The 16,809-nt window shown below is 39.7% G+C and overlaps 1 protein-coding gene across 19 annotated transcripts in view; it reads right to left on the reverse strand.

Moving 5' to 3' along the window:
• RAPGEF2 (Rap guanine nucleotide exchange factor 2) overlaps nucleotides 1-16,809 on the reverse strand; it is a 302,566-nt gene that overhangs the window by 109,987 nt on the left and 175,770 nt on the right. Inside the window, exon 1 of one of the 19 annotated variants that reach the window (XM_089777954.1) lies at nucleotides 13,416-13,610. The exons of 13 other annotated variants lie outside the window; for them this stretch is intronic. In XM_089777954.1, coding sequence (XP_089634080.1) covers nucleotides 13,416-13,469 — 54 coding nt within the window. In that variant the 5' untranslated portion in view covers nucleotides 13,470-13,610. Of the gene's footprint in view, nucleotides 1-12,550; nucleotides 13,365-13,415; nucleotides 13,611-16,809 lie in introns of those variants that run through there. 5 more of the 19 variants (XM_089777955.1, XM_089777953.1, XM_025184009.3 and 2 more) reach the window with 5 other exon arrangements.

Below are 16,809 nucleotides of genomic sequence, written 5' to 3' on the forward strand. Positions count from 1 at the left end.
GGCCTGGGTGAAACAAAACAGCACAGAAGCCCCCAAAATCAGTCAAAGGATTAGAGCCAGCCTTTCTTTAATCACACAGCAATGGGTGCAATATATTTAGCTGCAGATACTTAACTGCTGTAAGCATAAATTTTATATCCTCATTTCCATACTTAAGGCATGTGCACTGCTTTAAATTACATGAATTCTTCTCTAGACTACAAAGACAGCTCTTCCCTCCTACTGATGGCTCGGTTTTCTCCCTTGGTCTTGCAGAGATATGGTCAGAATGATTCCATATAGCATCATTCTATTCATTGCAATGACAAGTGTTCTAGTCATTACTCTGGCCAGATTGCATCCAGGAAGGATCCTATGGTTATAGTCTTGGAGTACTCTAATGGAGGTCTCAGTGGTTTTGAGTCCTACAGTAGCCTAATCACAAACATATGACCCAAAGCACCTGCCTTACACTGCTCTCCTGAGTGAATGCCTGAAATCAGAAGTCTCTCAGTAGATCCAAGAGATCTAACATCTCTGCACAGATCCATAAAGATAACTGGCAGCAGGACACTCATCCCCACTCAGAGACCTAAGCTCTAGCCCTATTCTTGAAAGGTAGGCCAAACAAGTGAATATTCCTTTTCACCGGGATCTACTCATGAACAAGCAATCTCCTCAAGAGTCTTGCTGTAGTGATTCTGCATGCACTTCTTGGTAAAGCAAAGTGAAGTTCTCACTGAGTACCAGAAGGAAAACTGGAAGTTCTTGGCAGGTGGAGTACTGCCTCTTACACATCACAATTCCTGCTGTCCCTTAATGGCTTCTAGTGCTGCTCCCTACCTTGCCCTCGCTGTTGCTGACCAACTTCACTTTTTAATAGGTGGGGGGCGGGGTCTCTCCTCCTATCACTATCATGAAAGAGCCTGTGTTCTAGATGTATTCCTATGCAAGCAGGATGCCCCCCAAAGGCTACTAAATTCTTAAATGGATGTATATTGAGCTATTGTTGTCCCCATCTTCTCCTTTTACGGTGAGAATAAACAATTCAAAAGAGGATAACTATGCTTAAATATCATTTGTAAGACTCCCCGATGCTGGGGAGGCCAGGCTTTGAAAATCTGGAAACTGAAATTAAGAAGATCAGTTCCACTGTAACAGTATTTCTAAACATGGCACTGTGCATTTTCATGTTAATTGTATTTTAATCAATACTTTACCAATCAAATGTCCTCAGTTTACAAATATGAATGGAATTTCCCTAACTGCCATTCCTATACATTGTGGAATCAGTTTCCCCAGCTATGTTCTGCTTCTTAACTATTATTATCTCCTGTACTAAATGTTCTGCAGGCCAAATCAGGCTATACTGACACCTGTGCAACTCCCATGACATTCAACAGGTTTGCAGAAATGTGACAGCTTGGAATTTAGAAAGCAACTCTATGGTGTAGGAAGATTCCAGTTCGCACTCATTGCACTGCAGAGCTCAGGTAAGCAAAAAGCAATAAACTATTTTTAAACTCTCAAGCAAGCAGACTGACTGAATACACAAAAGGGCCAGACCTGCAACACAGTATGATATAATTTATATATACTCAACTTTTCAGAACCAAAATACACTTTAAACTGTTCTTCCCTGCTGTTAAGTGGCAATAATAGAGTCAACCTTAAACTAGTAAATCCAACTAAGTTGTGTGTCCAAGTAAGTGGCTTATGTATTTCCCAACAGAGACTGAAGCTTGGAAAAGAGCAAGCTGAAAGACTTAAGACATGAAACTTATAGGTTATAGGGTGAGTACAAGAAATGGCAGATAATATCTAAACATTTGACTGAGTAGGTCTGCTGGTTTTTACCTGCTACCAGAAGGATAGTTTACAAGTGTCAACAAGGGAGTTTCTGTTATTAGACAGGCAAGATTAGACAGGAGATCTGAGTCAACTTGATATTTCAGAACAATTTCCTCTGTGATCTTAACCCAAAACAAATGTGATACTGGCAGACTATTACTTGAACTGTCCATAGCAAGCATTGGTTTATTGAGCTGAAGCCAACAGTCCTTAATGAAGGCACTGAATCTCCACCAGAAATGGACCTAGTTCACGCCTACTGCTTTCTTCTAGTCACCACATGAAGCCAAAGAAGAGGTGACAGAACAGAGTACTTCTAAACCTTCAATAACTTACTTGAGTATCTGTGGTTTAAACTCATTTCAACCCCTCCGACATTTGTCCCCTAAAAATATTTTCTCCACAAAAAAAGCAGTGCAGCCCAAATCTACACAATCCATATGCTGTTGGACACAATAAGCAGCACAATATAGGTTTCCAGTGTTCAATGAGCATTAATACAGTCCAACTCTATGGGTTACCTAATACTGTGCTTTTGTTCCAGGAGAGAAAGCATTGATGGTTTACAGAAATCAAGATGATATATTAGTAGGTTCAGATACCCAGCTCTATCCATGTAGGTCTTTGTAATACAAAACGTATTATCACACTAGCTACCAATATTTTTTCCTTAAATCTACAACGTGAAATATGTCAAATCCAATGGTTTCATCATGGCTAAATCCTGAATTACTACTCTTTCCCAGTTTTCTTAACATTGATTCTACTATATTCCATCACAAAGTATCTTAGTCCGTAGGACTTGTCATCAAATACTTGTAGATAATGAATCCTGGCAACAATCTCTGTTTCAACACACTTATAACCTTCTAAGCTATATAATATCTAGAAAAACTGTAACATTACTCTGACTAACCTTGCAACATTTCTAAATTGAAAAACAGAATACTAAGAAATTCACAAAAAGTCTTCATTTATTATGTTTCACATAATAAATATTTTACTGATCCATTATTTTCAACTAGCACTACCTGAAGATCAAAAAAATTAAAATAATCATAGGCTTTATTATAGTATTGTGATACCCTGGAAAACATAGTTATATGAGTTTGATATAACCAGATGATTAAGTATCTATGAGGGGCTACCTTCAGTAAATTTAGTGAAAAAGATGGCCTGAGGAACATTCCTTATACTAAGGTGCTCTTAGTTACAGATCCATTGCCTTATAATGTGCTGGTTAAAAGTATTCATTGTGGAATACATACTGGTTTCTTTCCTGATAATCACTTCTTTTTGACTACCATCAACACATTTGGATTAAGAATTTCCTGGATTATATGTTGGAAAAATAGAGCTGAGATTAACATAGGCTAGGTATTTAACTAATCCAAGTTTATAAACCTATTGATGTGGTTGCTCAATGGGTAATTTTTTAATTTCACCTGCAGCTCAGGTTAACTAACATTTTGATATACTGTAGTTAATCACATTACTTATTCTGAAGCTATTTCACATGCCCAGTATGGCCAAAATTATGATTTTTCAGATTTAACAATGATGCAACATGATATACAGTATATCAAGGATAAAAACTTTTGATGACCCGTGGAAAAGAGAATAATGAGAAACTGAAACATGGGACTTCAGCTAGCTACAAGCTGCTCTAAACTCTAACAGACATTCTGATGCTTCAGATACACAGCCTCTAATTGCCAGAAGTATTTGTTGGTATTTTTATCCTATGCTTTTTTTTTTTAAAGCATGAAACACTTCATTTGTTTTGGAACTTGGGCTTGTCCTACAATTTTGTCCTTATTTACCTGCTCAACAGAGGCAAAAAAACCTGCAATTGCACATTAAGGGACTTCATTTTCACAGGAGACAAGCACCTGCAGCTCAGATTAACTTCAACTGCATTTACAAATACAGCAAAACTTCAGAGTTACAACTATCTCAGGAATGAAGGTTGAACAGAATATTATAGCTATTCTTTCAAAAGTTTACAACTGAACATTGGCTTAATACAGCTTTGGAATTTTACTGTTCAGGAGAAAAATGCTGCTTTTAAACATCTTAATTTATATGAAACAAGCCCAGAAGCTGTCCTTGACTGTAAATTTAAAAAAAAAATCTCCCTTAATTTTTTTATCAGTTTAAATTTAACACAATATTGCACTGTATTTGCTTATCCCCCTCCCTGTCTCTGGCTTTCTGTTTGCATACTTCCGGTTCCAAATGAGGTGTGTTGTTGATCTCAGTTTGTAACTCTGGTGTTCCTAACTCTGCAGTCCTACTGTAAAAATCATACTTAACATTTCTACAACTTAAGTAGCCACAGTGGACTTTACAATGGAGGCCCATTTCTACATTCTGAATATTAGAATATACAGATGTATAGTAACAGGGTGAGAAAGATGAGAAAGTATCTATTCCACTGGGTATTCTTCTCTACCTGAGTGCTTTAGGAGGATTTAACATTGCTGGATTGCACACCTATGACATTTTAAGAGTGGTTGGTAGCACCTTCTATTATTAAGGTTGCTCAACACTTCCCATTATAAGAAACAGTTTTCGGTTGCTTATATCATTGCCAAACTTTAACCATTTGGCTTCAAATGCAAGATATTGAATGCAGACTGAATTTTTTTTGGACATTTCAGTGAAAAAAATTGAGGCATTTCAAAGAAAAATACAAAGGGAAAACATTGTTTTCCCCATATCAAAATATTTTGGGAACTTTCTACTTGGAAAGCTATATTACTTCCAGTGCTTCTGAATCAGGAATGCAAAATGTGGCAAGGCACAGACTTTGGTTGTCCCTTCAAAATCCAATGCACATCCAGCCAAGTTGTACACCTTTACAAAGCTTTTCAAAAAAAATTAAAGCATGCATGTGTTCAGTAGAGACCTGGATTTTCGCTATTAAAATCTCTGAGGATTCCATCTTCATTGAGCTTCTCACAGCTCCTAATGTTAACCATACTGCATGGGTGCCATCACAACAGAGCGATCCAGCCTCCTCCAGCTCAGGGCTGCCAAACTAACTGCTGTACCAAGCCTGGATAGGACTGGACATCAGAAATGAGTGCAGAGAATCTATTTTGAGCTTTCCTTAACTCTCTGCTGCTTCCCAGGCAATGTGGAGGAGGAAACTGTCCAGTAGCTAAATCCCAGACTAATTTCACTAGCCTTAAGAGACTACAGGTTGAATCTCTCTAGTCTGGCAACATCTATGGTCTGGCATAATTTTAATTAGCCAGATGTCCACTTATCATGGGTGCAGCGGTGAAAGTAACTTAAAATTTCTTATAGGAACTGTCCTATTGCAATTCGGGTCCTTGTCAGCTCTTTAAATAGCTCCTTTCTGGCTTTTGCAGAAGACCAGTCAGGTCTTGCGGGAGCTGCACACCTGCTTAATTTCAGTTCTGCATGCATGTGGCCAAGTTTCCCACTGATCCATAAAGTTTGTTTACAGCTGCCAGTCCCAGCTCTCAGTATTCTGTGCTGTTATTTTGCTCTAGTTTATCCCTAAATGTCTTCTAAGAACTCAGTAAGCAGTGGAAGAGTTGGTAACGCTGCTAGACCAGAGGTTCCCAAACTTTTCGACACAGGGACTAGTAAATCCATTCACAAGCTGTTGGAGGACTGGTAACATTCATTTGCATATTCATTAATCAAATGATGAATATTCAAATAAGTAGTTTCTGGTCCTCCCAAAGCCCCCAGTGCCAGCTTTGGCAAAGCTTTTGATACTGTCACCCACAATATTCTTGCCAGTAAATTAAGGGAATATGGATTGGATAAATGGACTGTAAGATGGATAGAAAGCTGGCTAGACCAGGGTTTCCCAAACTTTTTACTTTAGTTGGAACCCGCTTTTCTTTTTCATTACTGTTTTTTCCAGCCCAAAAATATAAACACATATTAAAAAAAATTAAAAATGAATAAATTTTCAGTGTTTCACCTGGCTGCATCCTCCGCCCAGCCTGGGCCAGAGCTTGGGGGACCCGGAGCCGCATAGGCACTCCAGGAGGTGGGAGCAGGTGCAGATTAGGGATAGGGTATCTGGCTAGGAGGGAGGGTGCAAAGAGGGGAAGGGTTGTCAGGTGTCCAGTTTTGTACTGGACAGTCCAGTATTTGAGGGTTCTGCCCAGGAAACAAATTGAGAAAATACCGGACATATAAAATGTCCGGTATTTTCTAATTAAGTATGTTTTTTTATTATTAGGTGTATCAGTCCATAGCTGCGAACTGCCTGGCTGGTAGTTGTGCTCACGCTGCGCAAGTGTGTCTACCAGCCAGGCAGTTCACAACTACTCAAGGAAGGGTACCGGGGGGGGGGGGGGGGTTTGCAAAATGGAATCCTCGTGACCGGACTCACTTGTGTGCCCAGGTCTGCATGTGCCCAGGTCAGTCCCGCTTCCCATGGGCCATTTCTCTCCCTCTACCTCCCCTCCCCTCCCCCCAGCTTCTCCTCCCAATCTCCCCCGGTCAGCCCTGCTTCCAGTTCCCCCTGCCCCCCACCGATATCCCCCGGCCAGCCCTGCTCCCCCCCCCCCCCAGCCAGCCGATTCTCCCCCACTTCTCTTCCCGATTTCCCCTGGCCAGCCGCACTGCCCCCCATCCAGCCCTGCTTCTGGCAGCTGGTTTGCCCATCCTTCTCCTGCCGATCTCCCGCATCCAGCCACCTCACCCCCCCCCGTCCATCCCTATTTTCGCCTGCCGGCCGGCCACCCCCCCCATCTCTGCCGGACAGCCCCGCTGCCCCCAACCCTGCTTCCCGCCGGACGGTTTCCCCCCCACACACCCCTCCTCCCAGCCTGCCCCGCTCCCCTCCCAGCAGCCATGCTGAGGCCCAGTATTTTTTTCCCCACAGCCTGGTACCGGGCCGCAGCCCATAGTTTGGGAAACGCTGTGCTAGACAATATTGACCTTCGGTGGTTTGGCAAATTCTCTCATTTGGCATCAGTGAGATCCTGATGATGCCAGAGCAGAGAGGTTTAACCTATACTTCAAATGTGTATAAGAGATGGCTAAGAATAAATGCAAGAGACAAGCAAATCTGGATGAATTGTTCAGTTTGTGCTAGTAAGTAAGAGATGCCAAATACACACAAAAACTCACAGCAAGCCCCAGTCCATATTGTCACTGATCTGAGCTAATAAGCAACAGTGATAACTATGCTGTGCAGGGGAAAAAAAAACACAGAGGACTTTACTAAAAATGGTTCAGGTAATAGCTACTCCATGTGACAACATAATTATGCTGCAATTACTCTTGTCTTCTCCTGCTTCTCATACCACATCACTCATGTATTACATACGTGTTTTTTTTTCAATTAAATTGGAGAAAAAATAATTAACCTCAAACTCTCAGATATTTATTTAGAAAAGTGAACGTATATAGAGCCATTTCTCTTCCAGAATTAAAAGAGAAAGGTCTCATTTTCCTTTGCACAGTTTTGTGTTTATATCTGATTAATATATGTGCTAACCAACCGTCTTAAAAGAATGTAAAAAATTAAAATAGGAAATACAAATTATTAATTGACAGTGCTGAATAAAGACTCTTCTCCTTCCCTGACTCAACAGCTAACAATCATGTTTGTAAAAATAAACCATAATACCCTATATATTAGGGTTATTATATCCAAGCTCTGGTGAACCAAAAAAATAAAGTGAGTTAGATGCAGAGCTCAGGACCTTACCAGTAGCCCCACCTCTTTAAATCATGGCTGTAATGCTATACCTTACATAAGAAGAAAACAATTGAGCTAACCTGCCAATGAAATAAGCCCTTCATTACTACACTTTATTTCAAAGCAGTAACTTTTATCCACTGACGAGAATGTGCACACAATTCCAGTATATCCTGCAACTCATGAGTTAGCCATCATGCATGAACAACTGTATATAAATATAATGGCTATTTCATAACCCCATTTTTCAAAAAAAGAAAGGAATGGGCTTTTTGAATTTAGTTAATACAGTGTAATGATTCTATATACAGTAGTTTAAAAAAAAGCCAAAGGAAAAAGGTAAGGGTCGCATAATGACATTTAAACCACTCAAGATTGTACATGCTGTATATATTTCCATACACATTCACTACTGAACACAGTTTAACTTACTTCCAAAGCAGAATATGGAAGGAATCTGGATAAATTAGCATTTTATGAGAAGCTTAATTTCTGCATCCATTGATTTTTTTTTCAAATACATAATCTTAAAATTGAATTATTGTATTAACATTATTTCATTTTTCCTTGGCTTTTTAAAAAAGAAAATAAGACACATAAAGCTCATGCATTCTATAATTTAAGAGGCCTGAACCCAACTGTCATGTATACCTCATTTTGATTAGTTCTGGGGCTTAATTTTCATAACTCACTGATGTGTGCACTGTAGTTGTTGCAGTGTCTGACCCAGGATATTAAAAGAGACCAGTTTCCACTGGTGAAAGACAGAGAACCAGATTTCGAGCCACACAGAGCTCTTCAGGAATGGAAAACCTACAGAACACTTTCAAAAGATGAGCCTGGAAGATGGAATTCGCAACTCTGCTAGACAACCAAAAATCATGAACTGAATATAGACCAGGGATTTTCAAACTCCGGGTCATGATTTGTAAGGCCAAGCCACTAACTGGCTATAAGACACTTGGTTTACCTGTGGCCTCCCCAGGTATGGGTGATTGCAGAACCCACTGGCCACGGATCTCTGTTTCTGGCCAATGGGAGCTACAGGAAGCAGTGTCCCAGTCCACACTGCTTCACGCAGTTGCAAGTTGCAACCCGAAGTTTCAATACCCTGGAATAGACACACTGAACGTATGACTTACTGCCATATTTTGTAACCCATTACCCTTTTTTTTGTCCTATGACTGCAGAGGTGCTACTGGGCCACTCTCCCTTAAATGGTCACTTAGAACATATGCTAGGTACTTATGCTCAGACTGCAGCCTACACTCTAGGACTCTGCTTATCTTACAAGGTCCTAGAGCCCAGACTCCAACCTAAGCCAAGAAGTCTACACTGCAATTAAACTAGGTATGTATGTCCCATTTACGTAATTAACCTGTTAAGTGTAAAGTTTAACTGCCTGCCCGCCACAGCTGTGCTGGAGCAGCTGCCGTGCTAAGGGAAGGCTCATGGACTGCTGCTTCTGCCCTGTATAAACCTGCCAAATCCCAGCCCACAAGTCTGACTCCCAGTCTTCCCCTTCTCTCCCCCCGCTGCTTCCTCCCTCCCCCACGGGGCTGAGCTGATGTTAAGGGTGATGCTTCCCAAGTAACCAGTTAACTAGTTACCTATTTACATTTCTAAATTAAATAGCCCTTTGACTTAAGCTAGCATTTTGCAAGTGTCTAACTGCTGTACAGATATCCAGATGAGCTCTATGTGGCTCAAAAGCTTGTCTCCCACCTACAGAAACTGGTCCCATAAAAGATAACAACATCAACCACCTTGTCTCTCTAACAACTCACTATAGCAGAAATGGCAAATTAGAACTGTTACATTTTCTATTAATTTGAGTAATCAACATTTTTCTGCACAAGTGGACTATCAGGGCAACAATAAATCTGGAAAAGAAGTAACTAATGATAGGCACTAAGGGTATATCTAGACTAAATTAAAACCACCAGCAGCAAGTTGGAGCTCAAATCCAAACATCTATACAGCTATTTTTAGCGCACTAGTATGAGCCTGAGTCTGTAGACCTGGTCTCTAAGACTTGCTGAGTTGGCTTTTAAAAGCAGTGGAGACATTCCTTAATTTAAATTCTTGCACACAGAGCTAAATCCTGTGAAACAATGAGACACTTGCACTCTACCATTTGCAAATTGCTCAGGCAGATCAAGCTAGGAAACAGTACCCTGGGATGTCAAAAAGGGGACTTTAATATGATATAACATTTTGGTATCTGCTAACATAGCCTGCTCAACAGTGATATTTCAAATCAGAACATTTTCATATTTACTTTACTCTCAGATCCTGTCACTTATTAATAAGAACTCATACATTTTTTTCTTCATGCAGATTATAAAAAATTCACAATCTTGAACCTATGAAGTTCTTCTTCCCACCAATAACTCACTAACCAGTTTTCAGATTCTCCCTCCTGTTTTCCAAAAAAAATCACCCGTGAGCTGAGAACTCAACTGTCCCTGCTATCTCATCCCTCACTTGGTGTCTGATGCAAAACAACCAAACTCCGATCTTGCTTTAAGTTATGATAAGAGCAAACTGCACATCAAATTTGGCGAGCCTAGCTCTTAGCATTTAGGAAGGTGATCTCCAAACTTTTTAAGCACAAGGTCACTTTTTGAATTTAAGTCAGTCCAGGATCTACCTCAAACTCAAATACCCCTGCCCTACCTAGGGTTGCCAGGTGTCGAACCGAACAGTCCAGAATTTGAGCTATTTGTTCAGGAAACAAATTGAGAAAATATAAATAAGAAAATATAAATGTCTGGTATTTTCTAAAGAAGATGTAATGTAGATAGTGATGCAATGTCAAGTGTGTTTGGTATTTTTGTTGAAACCATCTGGCAACCCTAGCCCTACCCCTTCTCCAAAATCCCCCTCTCCCCACTCTGTGAAGATGGGGTAAAGGAGAGGGGGGACAGAGTGACATCAGTACTCCCCTGCCTCTGTCTCCCCCACCCTACACAACAAGCAGGAGGCTCCCAGGGGTAGCTGAGAGACTCTGGGCAGGAGCAGCAGGGCAATGTGGGAAGGGCAGCTGAAGGACTGGTACTTGATAGCCTCCCAGGCAGACCAGTCAGGATCACCAGTCAGAGGCTCCAAGATCTGCTGGTAGATCCTGATCTACCGGTTGGAGACCACAGGTTGGGAAGAGTTCTTGAACAAATTGACTCACAGATAGACAGGTGGACATAGAGAGATGCACATACTTTTTAATATATATTAGATGACAGATATAAGCTTACATCAAGGTTTTCATTTTAACTACCGCTTCTGTTAACACAAAACGTATCTATAAGCTTGTACTAGGATTATATCATCAATTTTTTTCTCCATTTTATAAGGTTTGGTTTTCTGATTTATCATGGTTTCAATTGAGAGCTTCCCACTCCTATTTTCAATTTTAAAAGTACATCTAGAATATATTAATTAGTATAAAATTCTTGACCCGTGTTATTAGATTAATCTGAAGCAACAATATTAGAGCATAAAAGAGGCACAATGTATAAAAATGTAAGTCTTTACAGTTACAAAGTTTATACCTTCCCTCCATCACCTACAAGTAATTATTGCACTTTCTTTAGATTCTTATTCTATTACTACAGCCTGTCTAGAGCCTTGAATGTACACCCTTAGAGGTATAAGTGGGAGGAGCAAAGAGAATAATGAAGATGAAAACTGAGTGAAAAACAGCACCAAAACTCAACTTCATCATTTTCCAGTCAATCTGTACTCTTGCAAACATCCTCAAACAGGCCTGGTAGAACTTATTGAAGAGGGAGAAATAGCTCAGTCTTTTCATTAGTATAAATTCTAACACATCATGAACTCCTTTGTAGGGAGAATGGAACAAGGCCATTACATTCATTACATTCAAACTTAACAGCATAAACCAATACAGTTTGTAATAAGAGGTTCCACATTATGTCTGCCAAATGCCTTAGGAACATCTATTCAACTTTTAAAAGACATTTCTACATTAACTTCTGCTTTTGTACACGTTTTCAAAGTCACTGTGTCTTAACTAGATTGAATGTGTGAATAAAATATATCCATAAAAAGTTCCTCCCAGAACAGCCTTTCAGCACTCATCTCCAAATGGGTGTTTCAGTACACCATTTCTGTGTATATTCTACACTACGTACACATGACTGACTATACACATTCACACCATCTATAAAAACCTTTCTGAATTACCAAACAGGCTGAAAATTGCACTGCATAAACTGATAAAAATGTGTGTATTATGCAACAGGCATTAACTGTTAAAAATGAATTAAAGCTTCCAAGATTTTTCTTTTATAAGAACAATCTATCAACTCACATTTTTGACACTTGAGACTGAAACTCATAAGATTTGCTGTTCTCACAAACAACAAAGAATGGTTGCCTATGGGATTACGGCATGACAAAAGTGAAGCTGACTCATGGGACCAATTATAAAGCACCAGTACTTATGGCTTTTGTTCCCTCTAAATTATTCTGTATTTTCACCAATGGTTTTACATTTTCAAGCAGTTTAGTAGGATGTCCATATTATACATATTGCCGAACTAGTTACAAAGGCATCTGCCCAAGCTAGAAAACTACCATATTTTAGCACCACACATTGCTGAACAAGCTTTTCCCCATGACCTCCTATAATATAGGTCACTGACTATACAGCCTAAGTATATTTTTGAAAAGTTATAAAAGATACCAGTGAAAAGTAGAAACAGAATGTTTATAGTCTCTTGACCAAGACAGTGTCATAACATTTTTAAATTAAAAATTAAGCAATTTAAAAGAATCAAGTGATTGGTGTTTTTTCCAAATTAAAACAGTTGATATGAAATACAGCCATTTAATAAAAATATTAATACTATTGCCGGTACAACTTTTCCCCCTGTAAACAATGCCATTAAAACTGCAATCATTAAAGCACATCAGCAATAAAAGAAGCAACTCCAATTTAAATGCCGTTAACTGTGACAGGTTATTGACAGAACAAACAGAATTTGCAATACTTACTGAATGTTTCTCCTGCTGGCCCATAACTCCATGGTTAGCTGAGATTGCTAGTGGTTTCATAATGAAGAAACATATGCTGAACTGAATTTACACATCATGTACCAATTTCTCATGGATGGAAAGTCACCCTCTACAGCATTAAATTACAAGAAGAAGGGGAGGGGGGGGAGAAACCAAGATAGAGCTTAAAGTGTCACTACCGCTAAGCTCAAAAACCCTCTCACACTTGTAATACAGAAAAGCAATCCAAACAACAGCGTTCGTCTCCATTTTTGCAACACTGAAAGTCTAAGCATGTCAGGATGTAAGGAGTCTGATGAAGCTCTAAACATCCAGCATTCCTCCAAGCGAACAAAATCATTCCCTGAGACTGAAGAATGGGAGGAAAAGAAAAAGGAGGAAAAAAAAAAAAAGCTAAAATGGCTGACTGCACAGAGACTCCCTCAAAAAGGCTTATAACAGTATTATATTAGTCAGGTTGTCAGAACCAGCCTCCAGCATTCAGCCAAGCATTGTTAATACTATTTCGTTTGCAATCACACATGCAAACACCCCCACAAAACACACCCCAAAAAATCAGGGCTGAGCATGTGAATAGGGTCCTCCTCCCTGGCTGCTAATGATGCTGACAGAGTGGGTGACCAGTGATCACTGTGCCACTCAACTAACCAAGTTTGCACAATTAATCTTAGCAGCATGACATTGATGGACATTTAATTTCATGATGCCTGACCCTCACACTCAAGGCAAGCATGTCTACTACTGAGAGTCAGTAACAGAAATACAACACAGTTATACACACAAAAACCTAGAGAATCATGAGTCTGAATGTAATATGCCAATATAATTACATTATTGTGCTTACTTTGGAAGACCATGGCTGCAGGCAGTTGGCATAGCAACGCACAAGGAAAGCCATTTCCTGGGCAGAAAGAATGCTTCCTTTTCTAAATAAAAAATTCCTCTTAGGATACAAACGGCATTGCTGCTTCCTGCAGAAAGCAAAGACACTGTAGTCTGTCTCTTAACCTGAACAGACAGGCACTCTCAATGCAGTTCTAGTGATGTAAGTGGATTTCTCCCTCTCCCTCTCCCTCCCCCTCCCTCTCCCTCTCTACACCAAAATTTCAACTCAAATGAAAGACGCAGTCCTTGAGGCTCACCCACACAAATACTTAAATCATTGCACTCATTAAGGAAGAGATGGACAATTCAGAAAAAAATAACAAGCTCTTGCCTGTACTGTATCAGTTTCTGTAGGTCAAACAAGTGCCAGAGGGAATAAAATCCATTGAGCACTCACTCCAAAGAGTATAACTTGAAGACAGGGCGGGAATAAGAAGGAAGACTTACTTCCACAAGCACTAGGCTAAATACAATTTTTCACCCAGCCAAAGGTAAAGAAAGGTGTTAGACAACACCTTTCCCTTCCAGCACACAAACATAAAATTGCTGCAAAGCAGTAAAACATCTCTGTCATCACTTGATAAGCTTTCGTGAATTTTCAACAGTTTAATCACAACTCCAATTGCAAATATCTATTGACTGATACAAGTAAGGTCCTGAATTTTCACAAATACCAATAACAATCCTTTTAAACAGACATACCTCTACACCAAGATGAATGTCCATTAAAACAATGGAGCATACAATCCCAGGGATATAAATGATTAACTTTTGTCTGTTTTAAAAATGTACTTCTTGTAGGAAAATTTACCCAATCACTCTCATGGACAACACATTACTTCCAGTTTTACATCTGCAGCACTGTACTATAGAGAAGCTATAATGCAACAGAGAACATACTCAAGCCATAAATAAATGTCAGCTGTGTCCAATATAAACTGATGGCTGTGGAGACCAAGCCTTTGCAAACCAACAAAACCTGCTTCTCAACCATTAAGCAGTCATTTTGCTAGAATCTGTCTGATCTGCCACATCCAGTATTCACAACAAGTTCCTTAAATCAGGCAACAGCATCAATGAACTCACTTAAACAAAACTTTTTTTACTGCTGCTCTTGAAAAAATGAAATATGTAGTTTATGAAACAAAAAGCTATTAACTTGCATAAAAACATTAAAGGTGAATTTTGAAAAATATTAACATGTATTCTGCAGCTATATTCACCAAGTAACTCATGCACTCTATGTTATTTAGCCTAACTTACTAGGTTACTACATGGTGATGATTTTCTGTACTGACACTGATTACTGGCAAATAACGCTAAAACTAAGTTTAAGTTTAATAAAGGAGGATTCTAACGCAGCTAAGAGCCAGAATCTTTTTTATAAAATTATTTTAGGGAGAATTTATTTAATATTTGGCACTTTCAAAAGGGAATATATTTACCTTTATGGGCTTGTTTAATTTAGTATGTCTCCTTGATTTTCTAATACATGTCAAAAGCAGTTCTTTTAAAAGCTGAAATTTATAATTTTCAACAAAACTATTTTATAAACAAATCTGTGCACAGAGAAAATGTTTGGGTATCTTCAGTACTTTGTGAATGATTCTAACATTTTTCAATAATTGATTCAGAATTTTAAAATGTTAAATTTTAAGTTTTATTTTTGGAAATGTTAAACATGTGCATTTAACCAATTAAATTCTGCTTACTGATACTGTAAATTATCCAATTTATGAAACTTGGAAAAGTGAAACAAGATTATGGAGTAGGGAACTGAATAGTTGTGTAGCCGCATGAAATGTTAGCGTTACATGACTAGCAGAGGCAGCATCGTGGGGTAGCTGGTGGGGGCTAGTTCTTGAGGGGAGCCAATTTAAAAACCAGCTCCCCTCATAGACCAGTTGATAACTGAGGCAGCTGCATGGGGTGGCAGTAGTCCCTGTTCATGGAAAGCATGAACCCCCGCCCCTCACTGTCAGAGGCTGCTTCGTGGCAGTCTCTCCATGCCCACCCCTCCCCCACGGCTGCATTTGATGGTGGGGGTGGCAGGTCCGCGGGAGCAGATACATATGGGGAGCTAGATTGAAAGTGGGCTCCCTGTGCGTATTGGCTCCAGCCTACCCCCCTAACTCTCCACGGAGCTGCCTCTCTGTCAGAGGCAGAGCACAGAAGTGGAGGGGACAGGCAGATCTGGTGGGGAGTCGGCTTTTAAGCCAGTTGCCCCTCCATCCCGAGCGCTGGCTCCCGCTACCCCCCTTTGCTGTCTCTGATACACAGGCAGCACCGGGGGCGGGGTGAGGAAATGTGTGTAGTCAACAAGATTAACCAATAGGTCCAGGCTTATAGGTTAATCATGTAGTCGTCTACATGATGACATCCCTAATATGGATAAAACAAAAATATTACTTTTTGTCAAGGTAAACAAACACATGCTGTGTGGCTTGGTGGACTTGTGATTAGTGCCCTTCTCTAACTTGAGTTAGGTAGCTTCAGAGGGTAGCCAAGTTAGTCTGTTCAGGATACTCTATAAAATGCTACCAGACCATTTGGAGGTTTTAAAGTGTAACAAAACATACAGATGATATCACGAGCTTTCGTAGGCACAGCCCATTTCTTCAAAACACCACTTCTTGAGTTAGGTGTTTCAACTCCTGGCTACCAAGTGATGGATTCTCTGCAAAAGCAAACCATTTCATGCCTATGTGGGGAAACACTGCACCAATCTCCACAACTTATTATATATTAAACTGAACACATGCATAGTACTTTACCATTTGACTTAAGAACAAAAGCAATAATTCTCCAAAGAAATCAAGCCTAGCCATCTGTGATAAAAACACTTGAGAGAACTAAGAAAACATGTACTGAACAGAAAAGTATCAGGGAGGGCGAAAAGCCGGGAATTAAGACACAATTGAAAACAGGTTAGGAATAAAGAGTAAGAGTTACTTCAATAAGCTCTGGACTCAATATGATTTTTCACCCGGGTGAAGATTTTAAAAAGGTGTTAGACAACACCTTTCCCCTCTCCCCAGCCCACAAATATAAAATTGCTGCAAAGCTATAAAACATGTCTGTTGAGTAATTATAAACAACTAACCATACCATACCAACACTTCCATCTTAATTACTGAAAATTACCTCATTACCAAAAGCAAAACTACACTATCAAATTAGAAAATAAAGCCCTGATTTTAGAAGAAGATACACAACAGCCTAGCCAAACTGATTCTTAGACTTCATCTAAAGTTACAAGTTGAAGTGCAGCCGTAACAGCGCTTTAAACTGGGAGTGTGGTCAGGACATGAGCACTGGGAAAGAGATCTGCCAGCGCTTTACGTGAACCACCT

Source organism: Pelodiscus sinensis, chromosome 4, assembly GCF_052426305.1.
Source record: "Pelodiscus sinensis isolate ZL-2025 chromosome 4, ASM5242630v1, whole genome shotgun sequence".
NCBI lineage: Eukaryota > Metazoa > Chordata > Testudines > Trionychidae > Pelodiscus > Pelodiscus sinensis.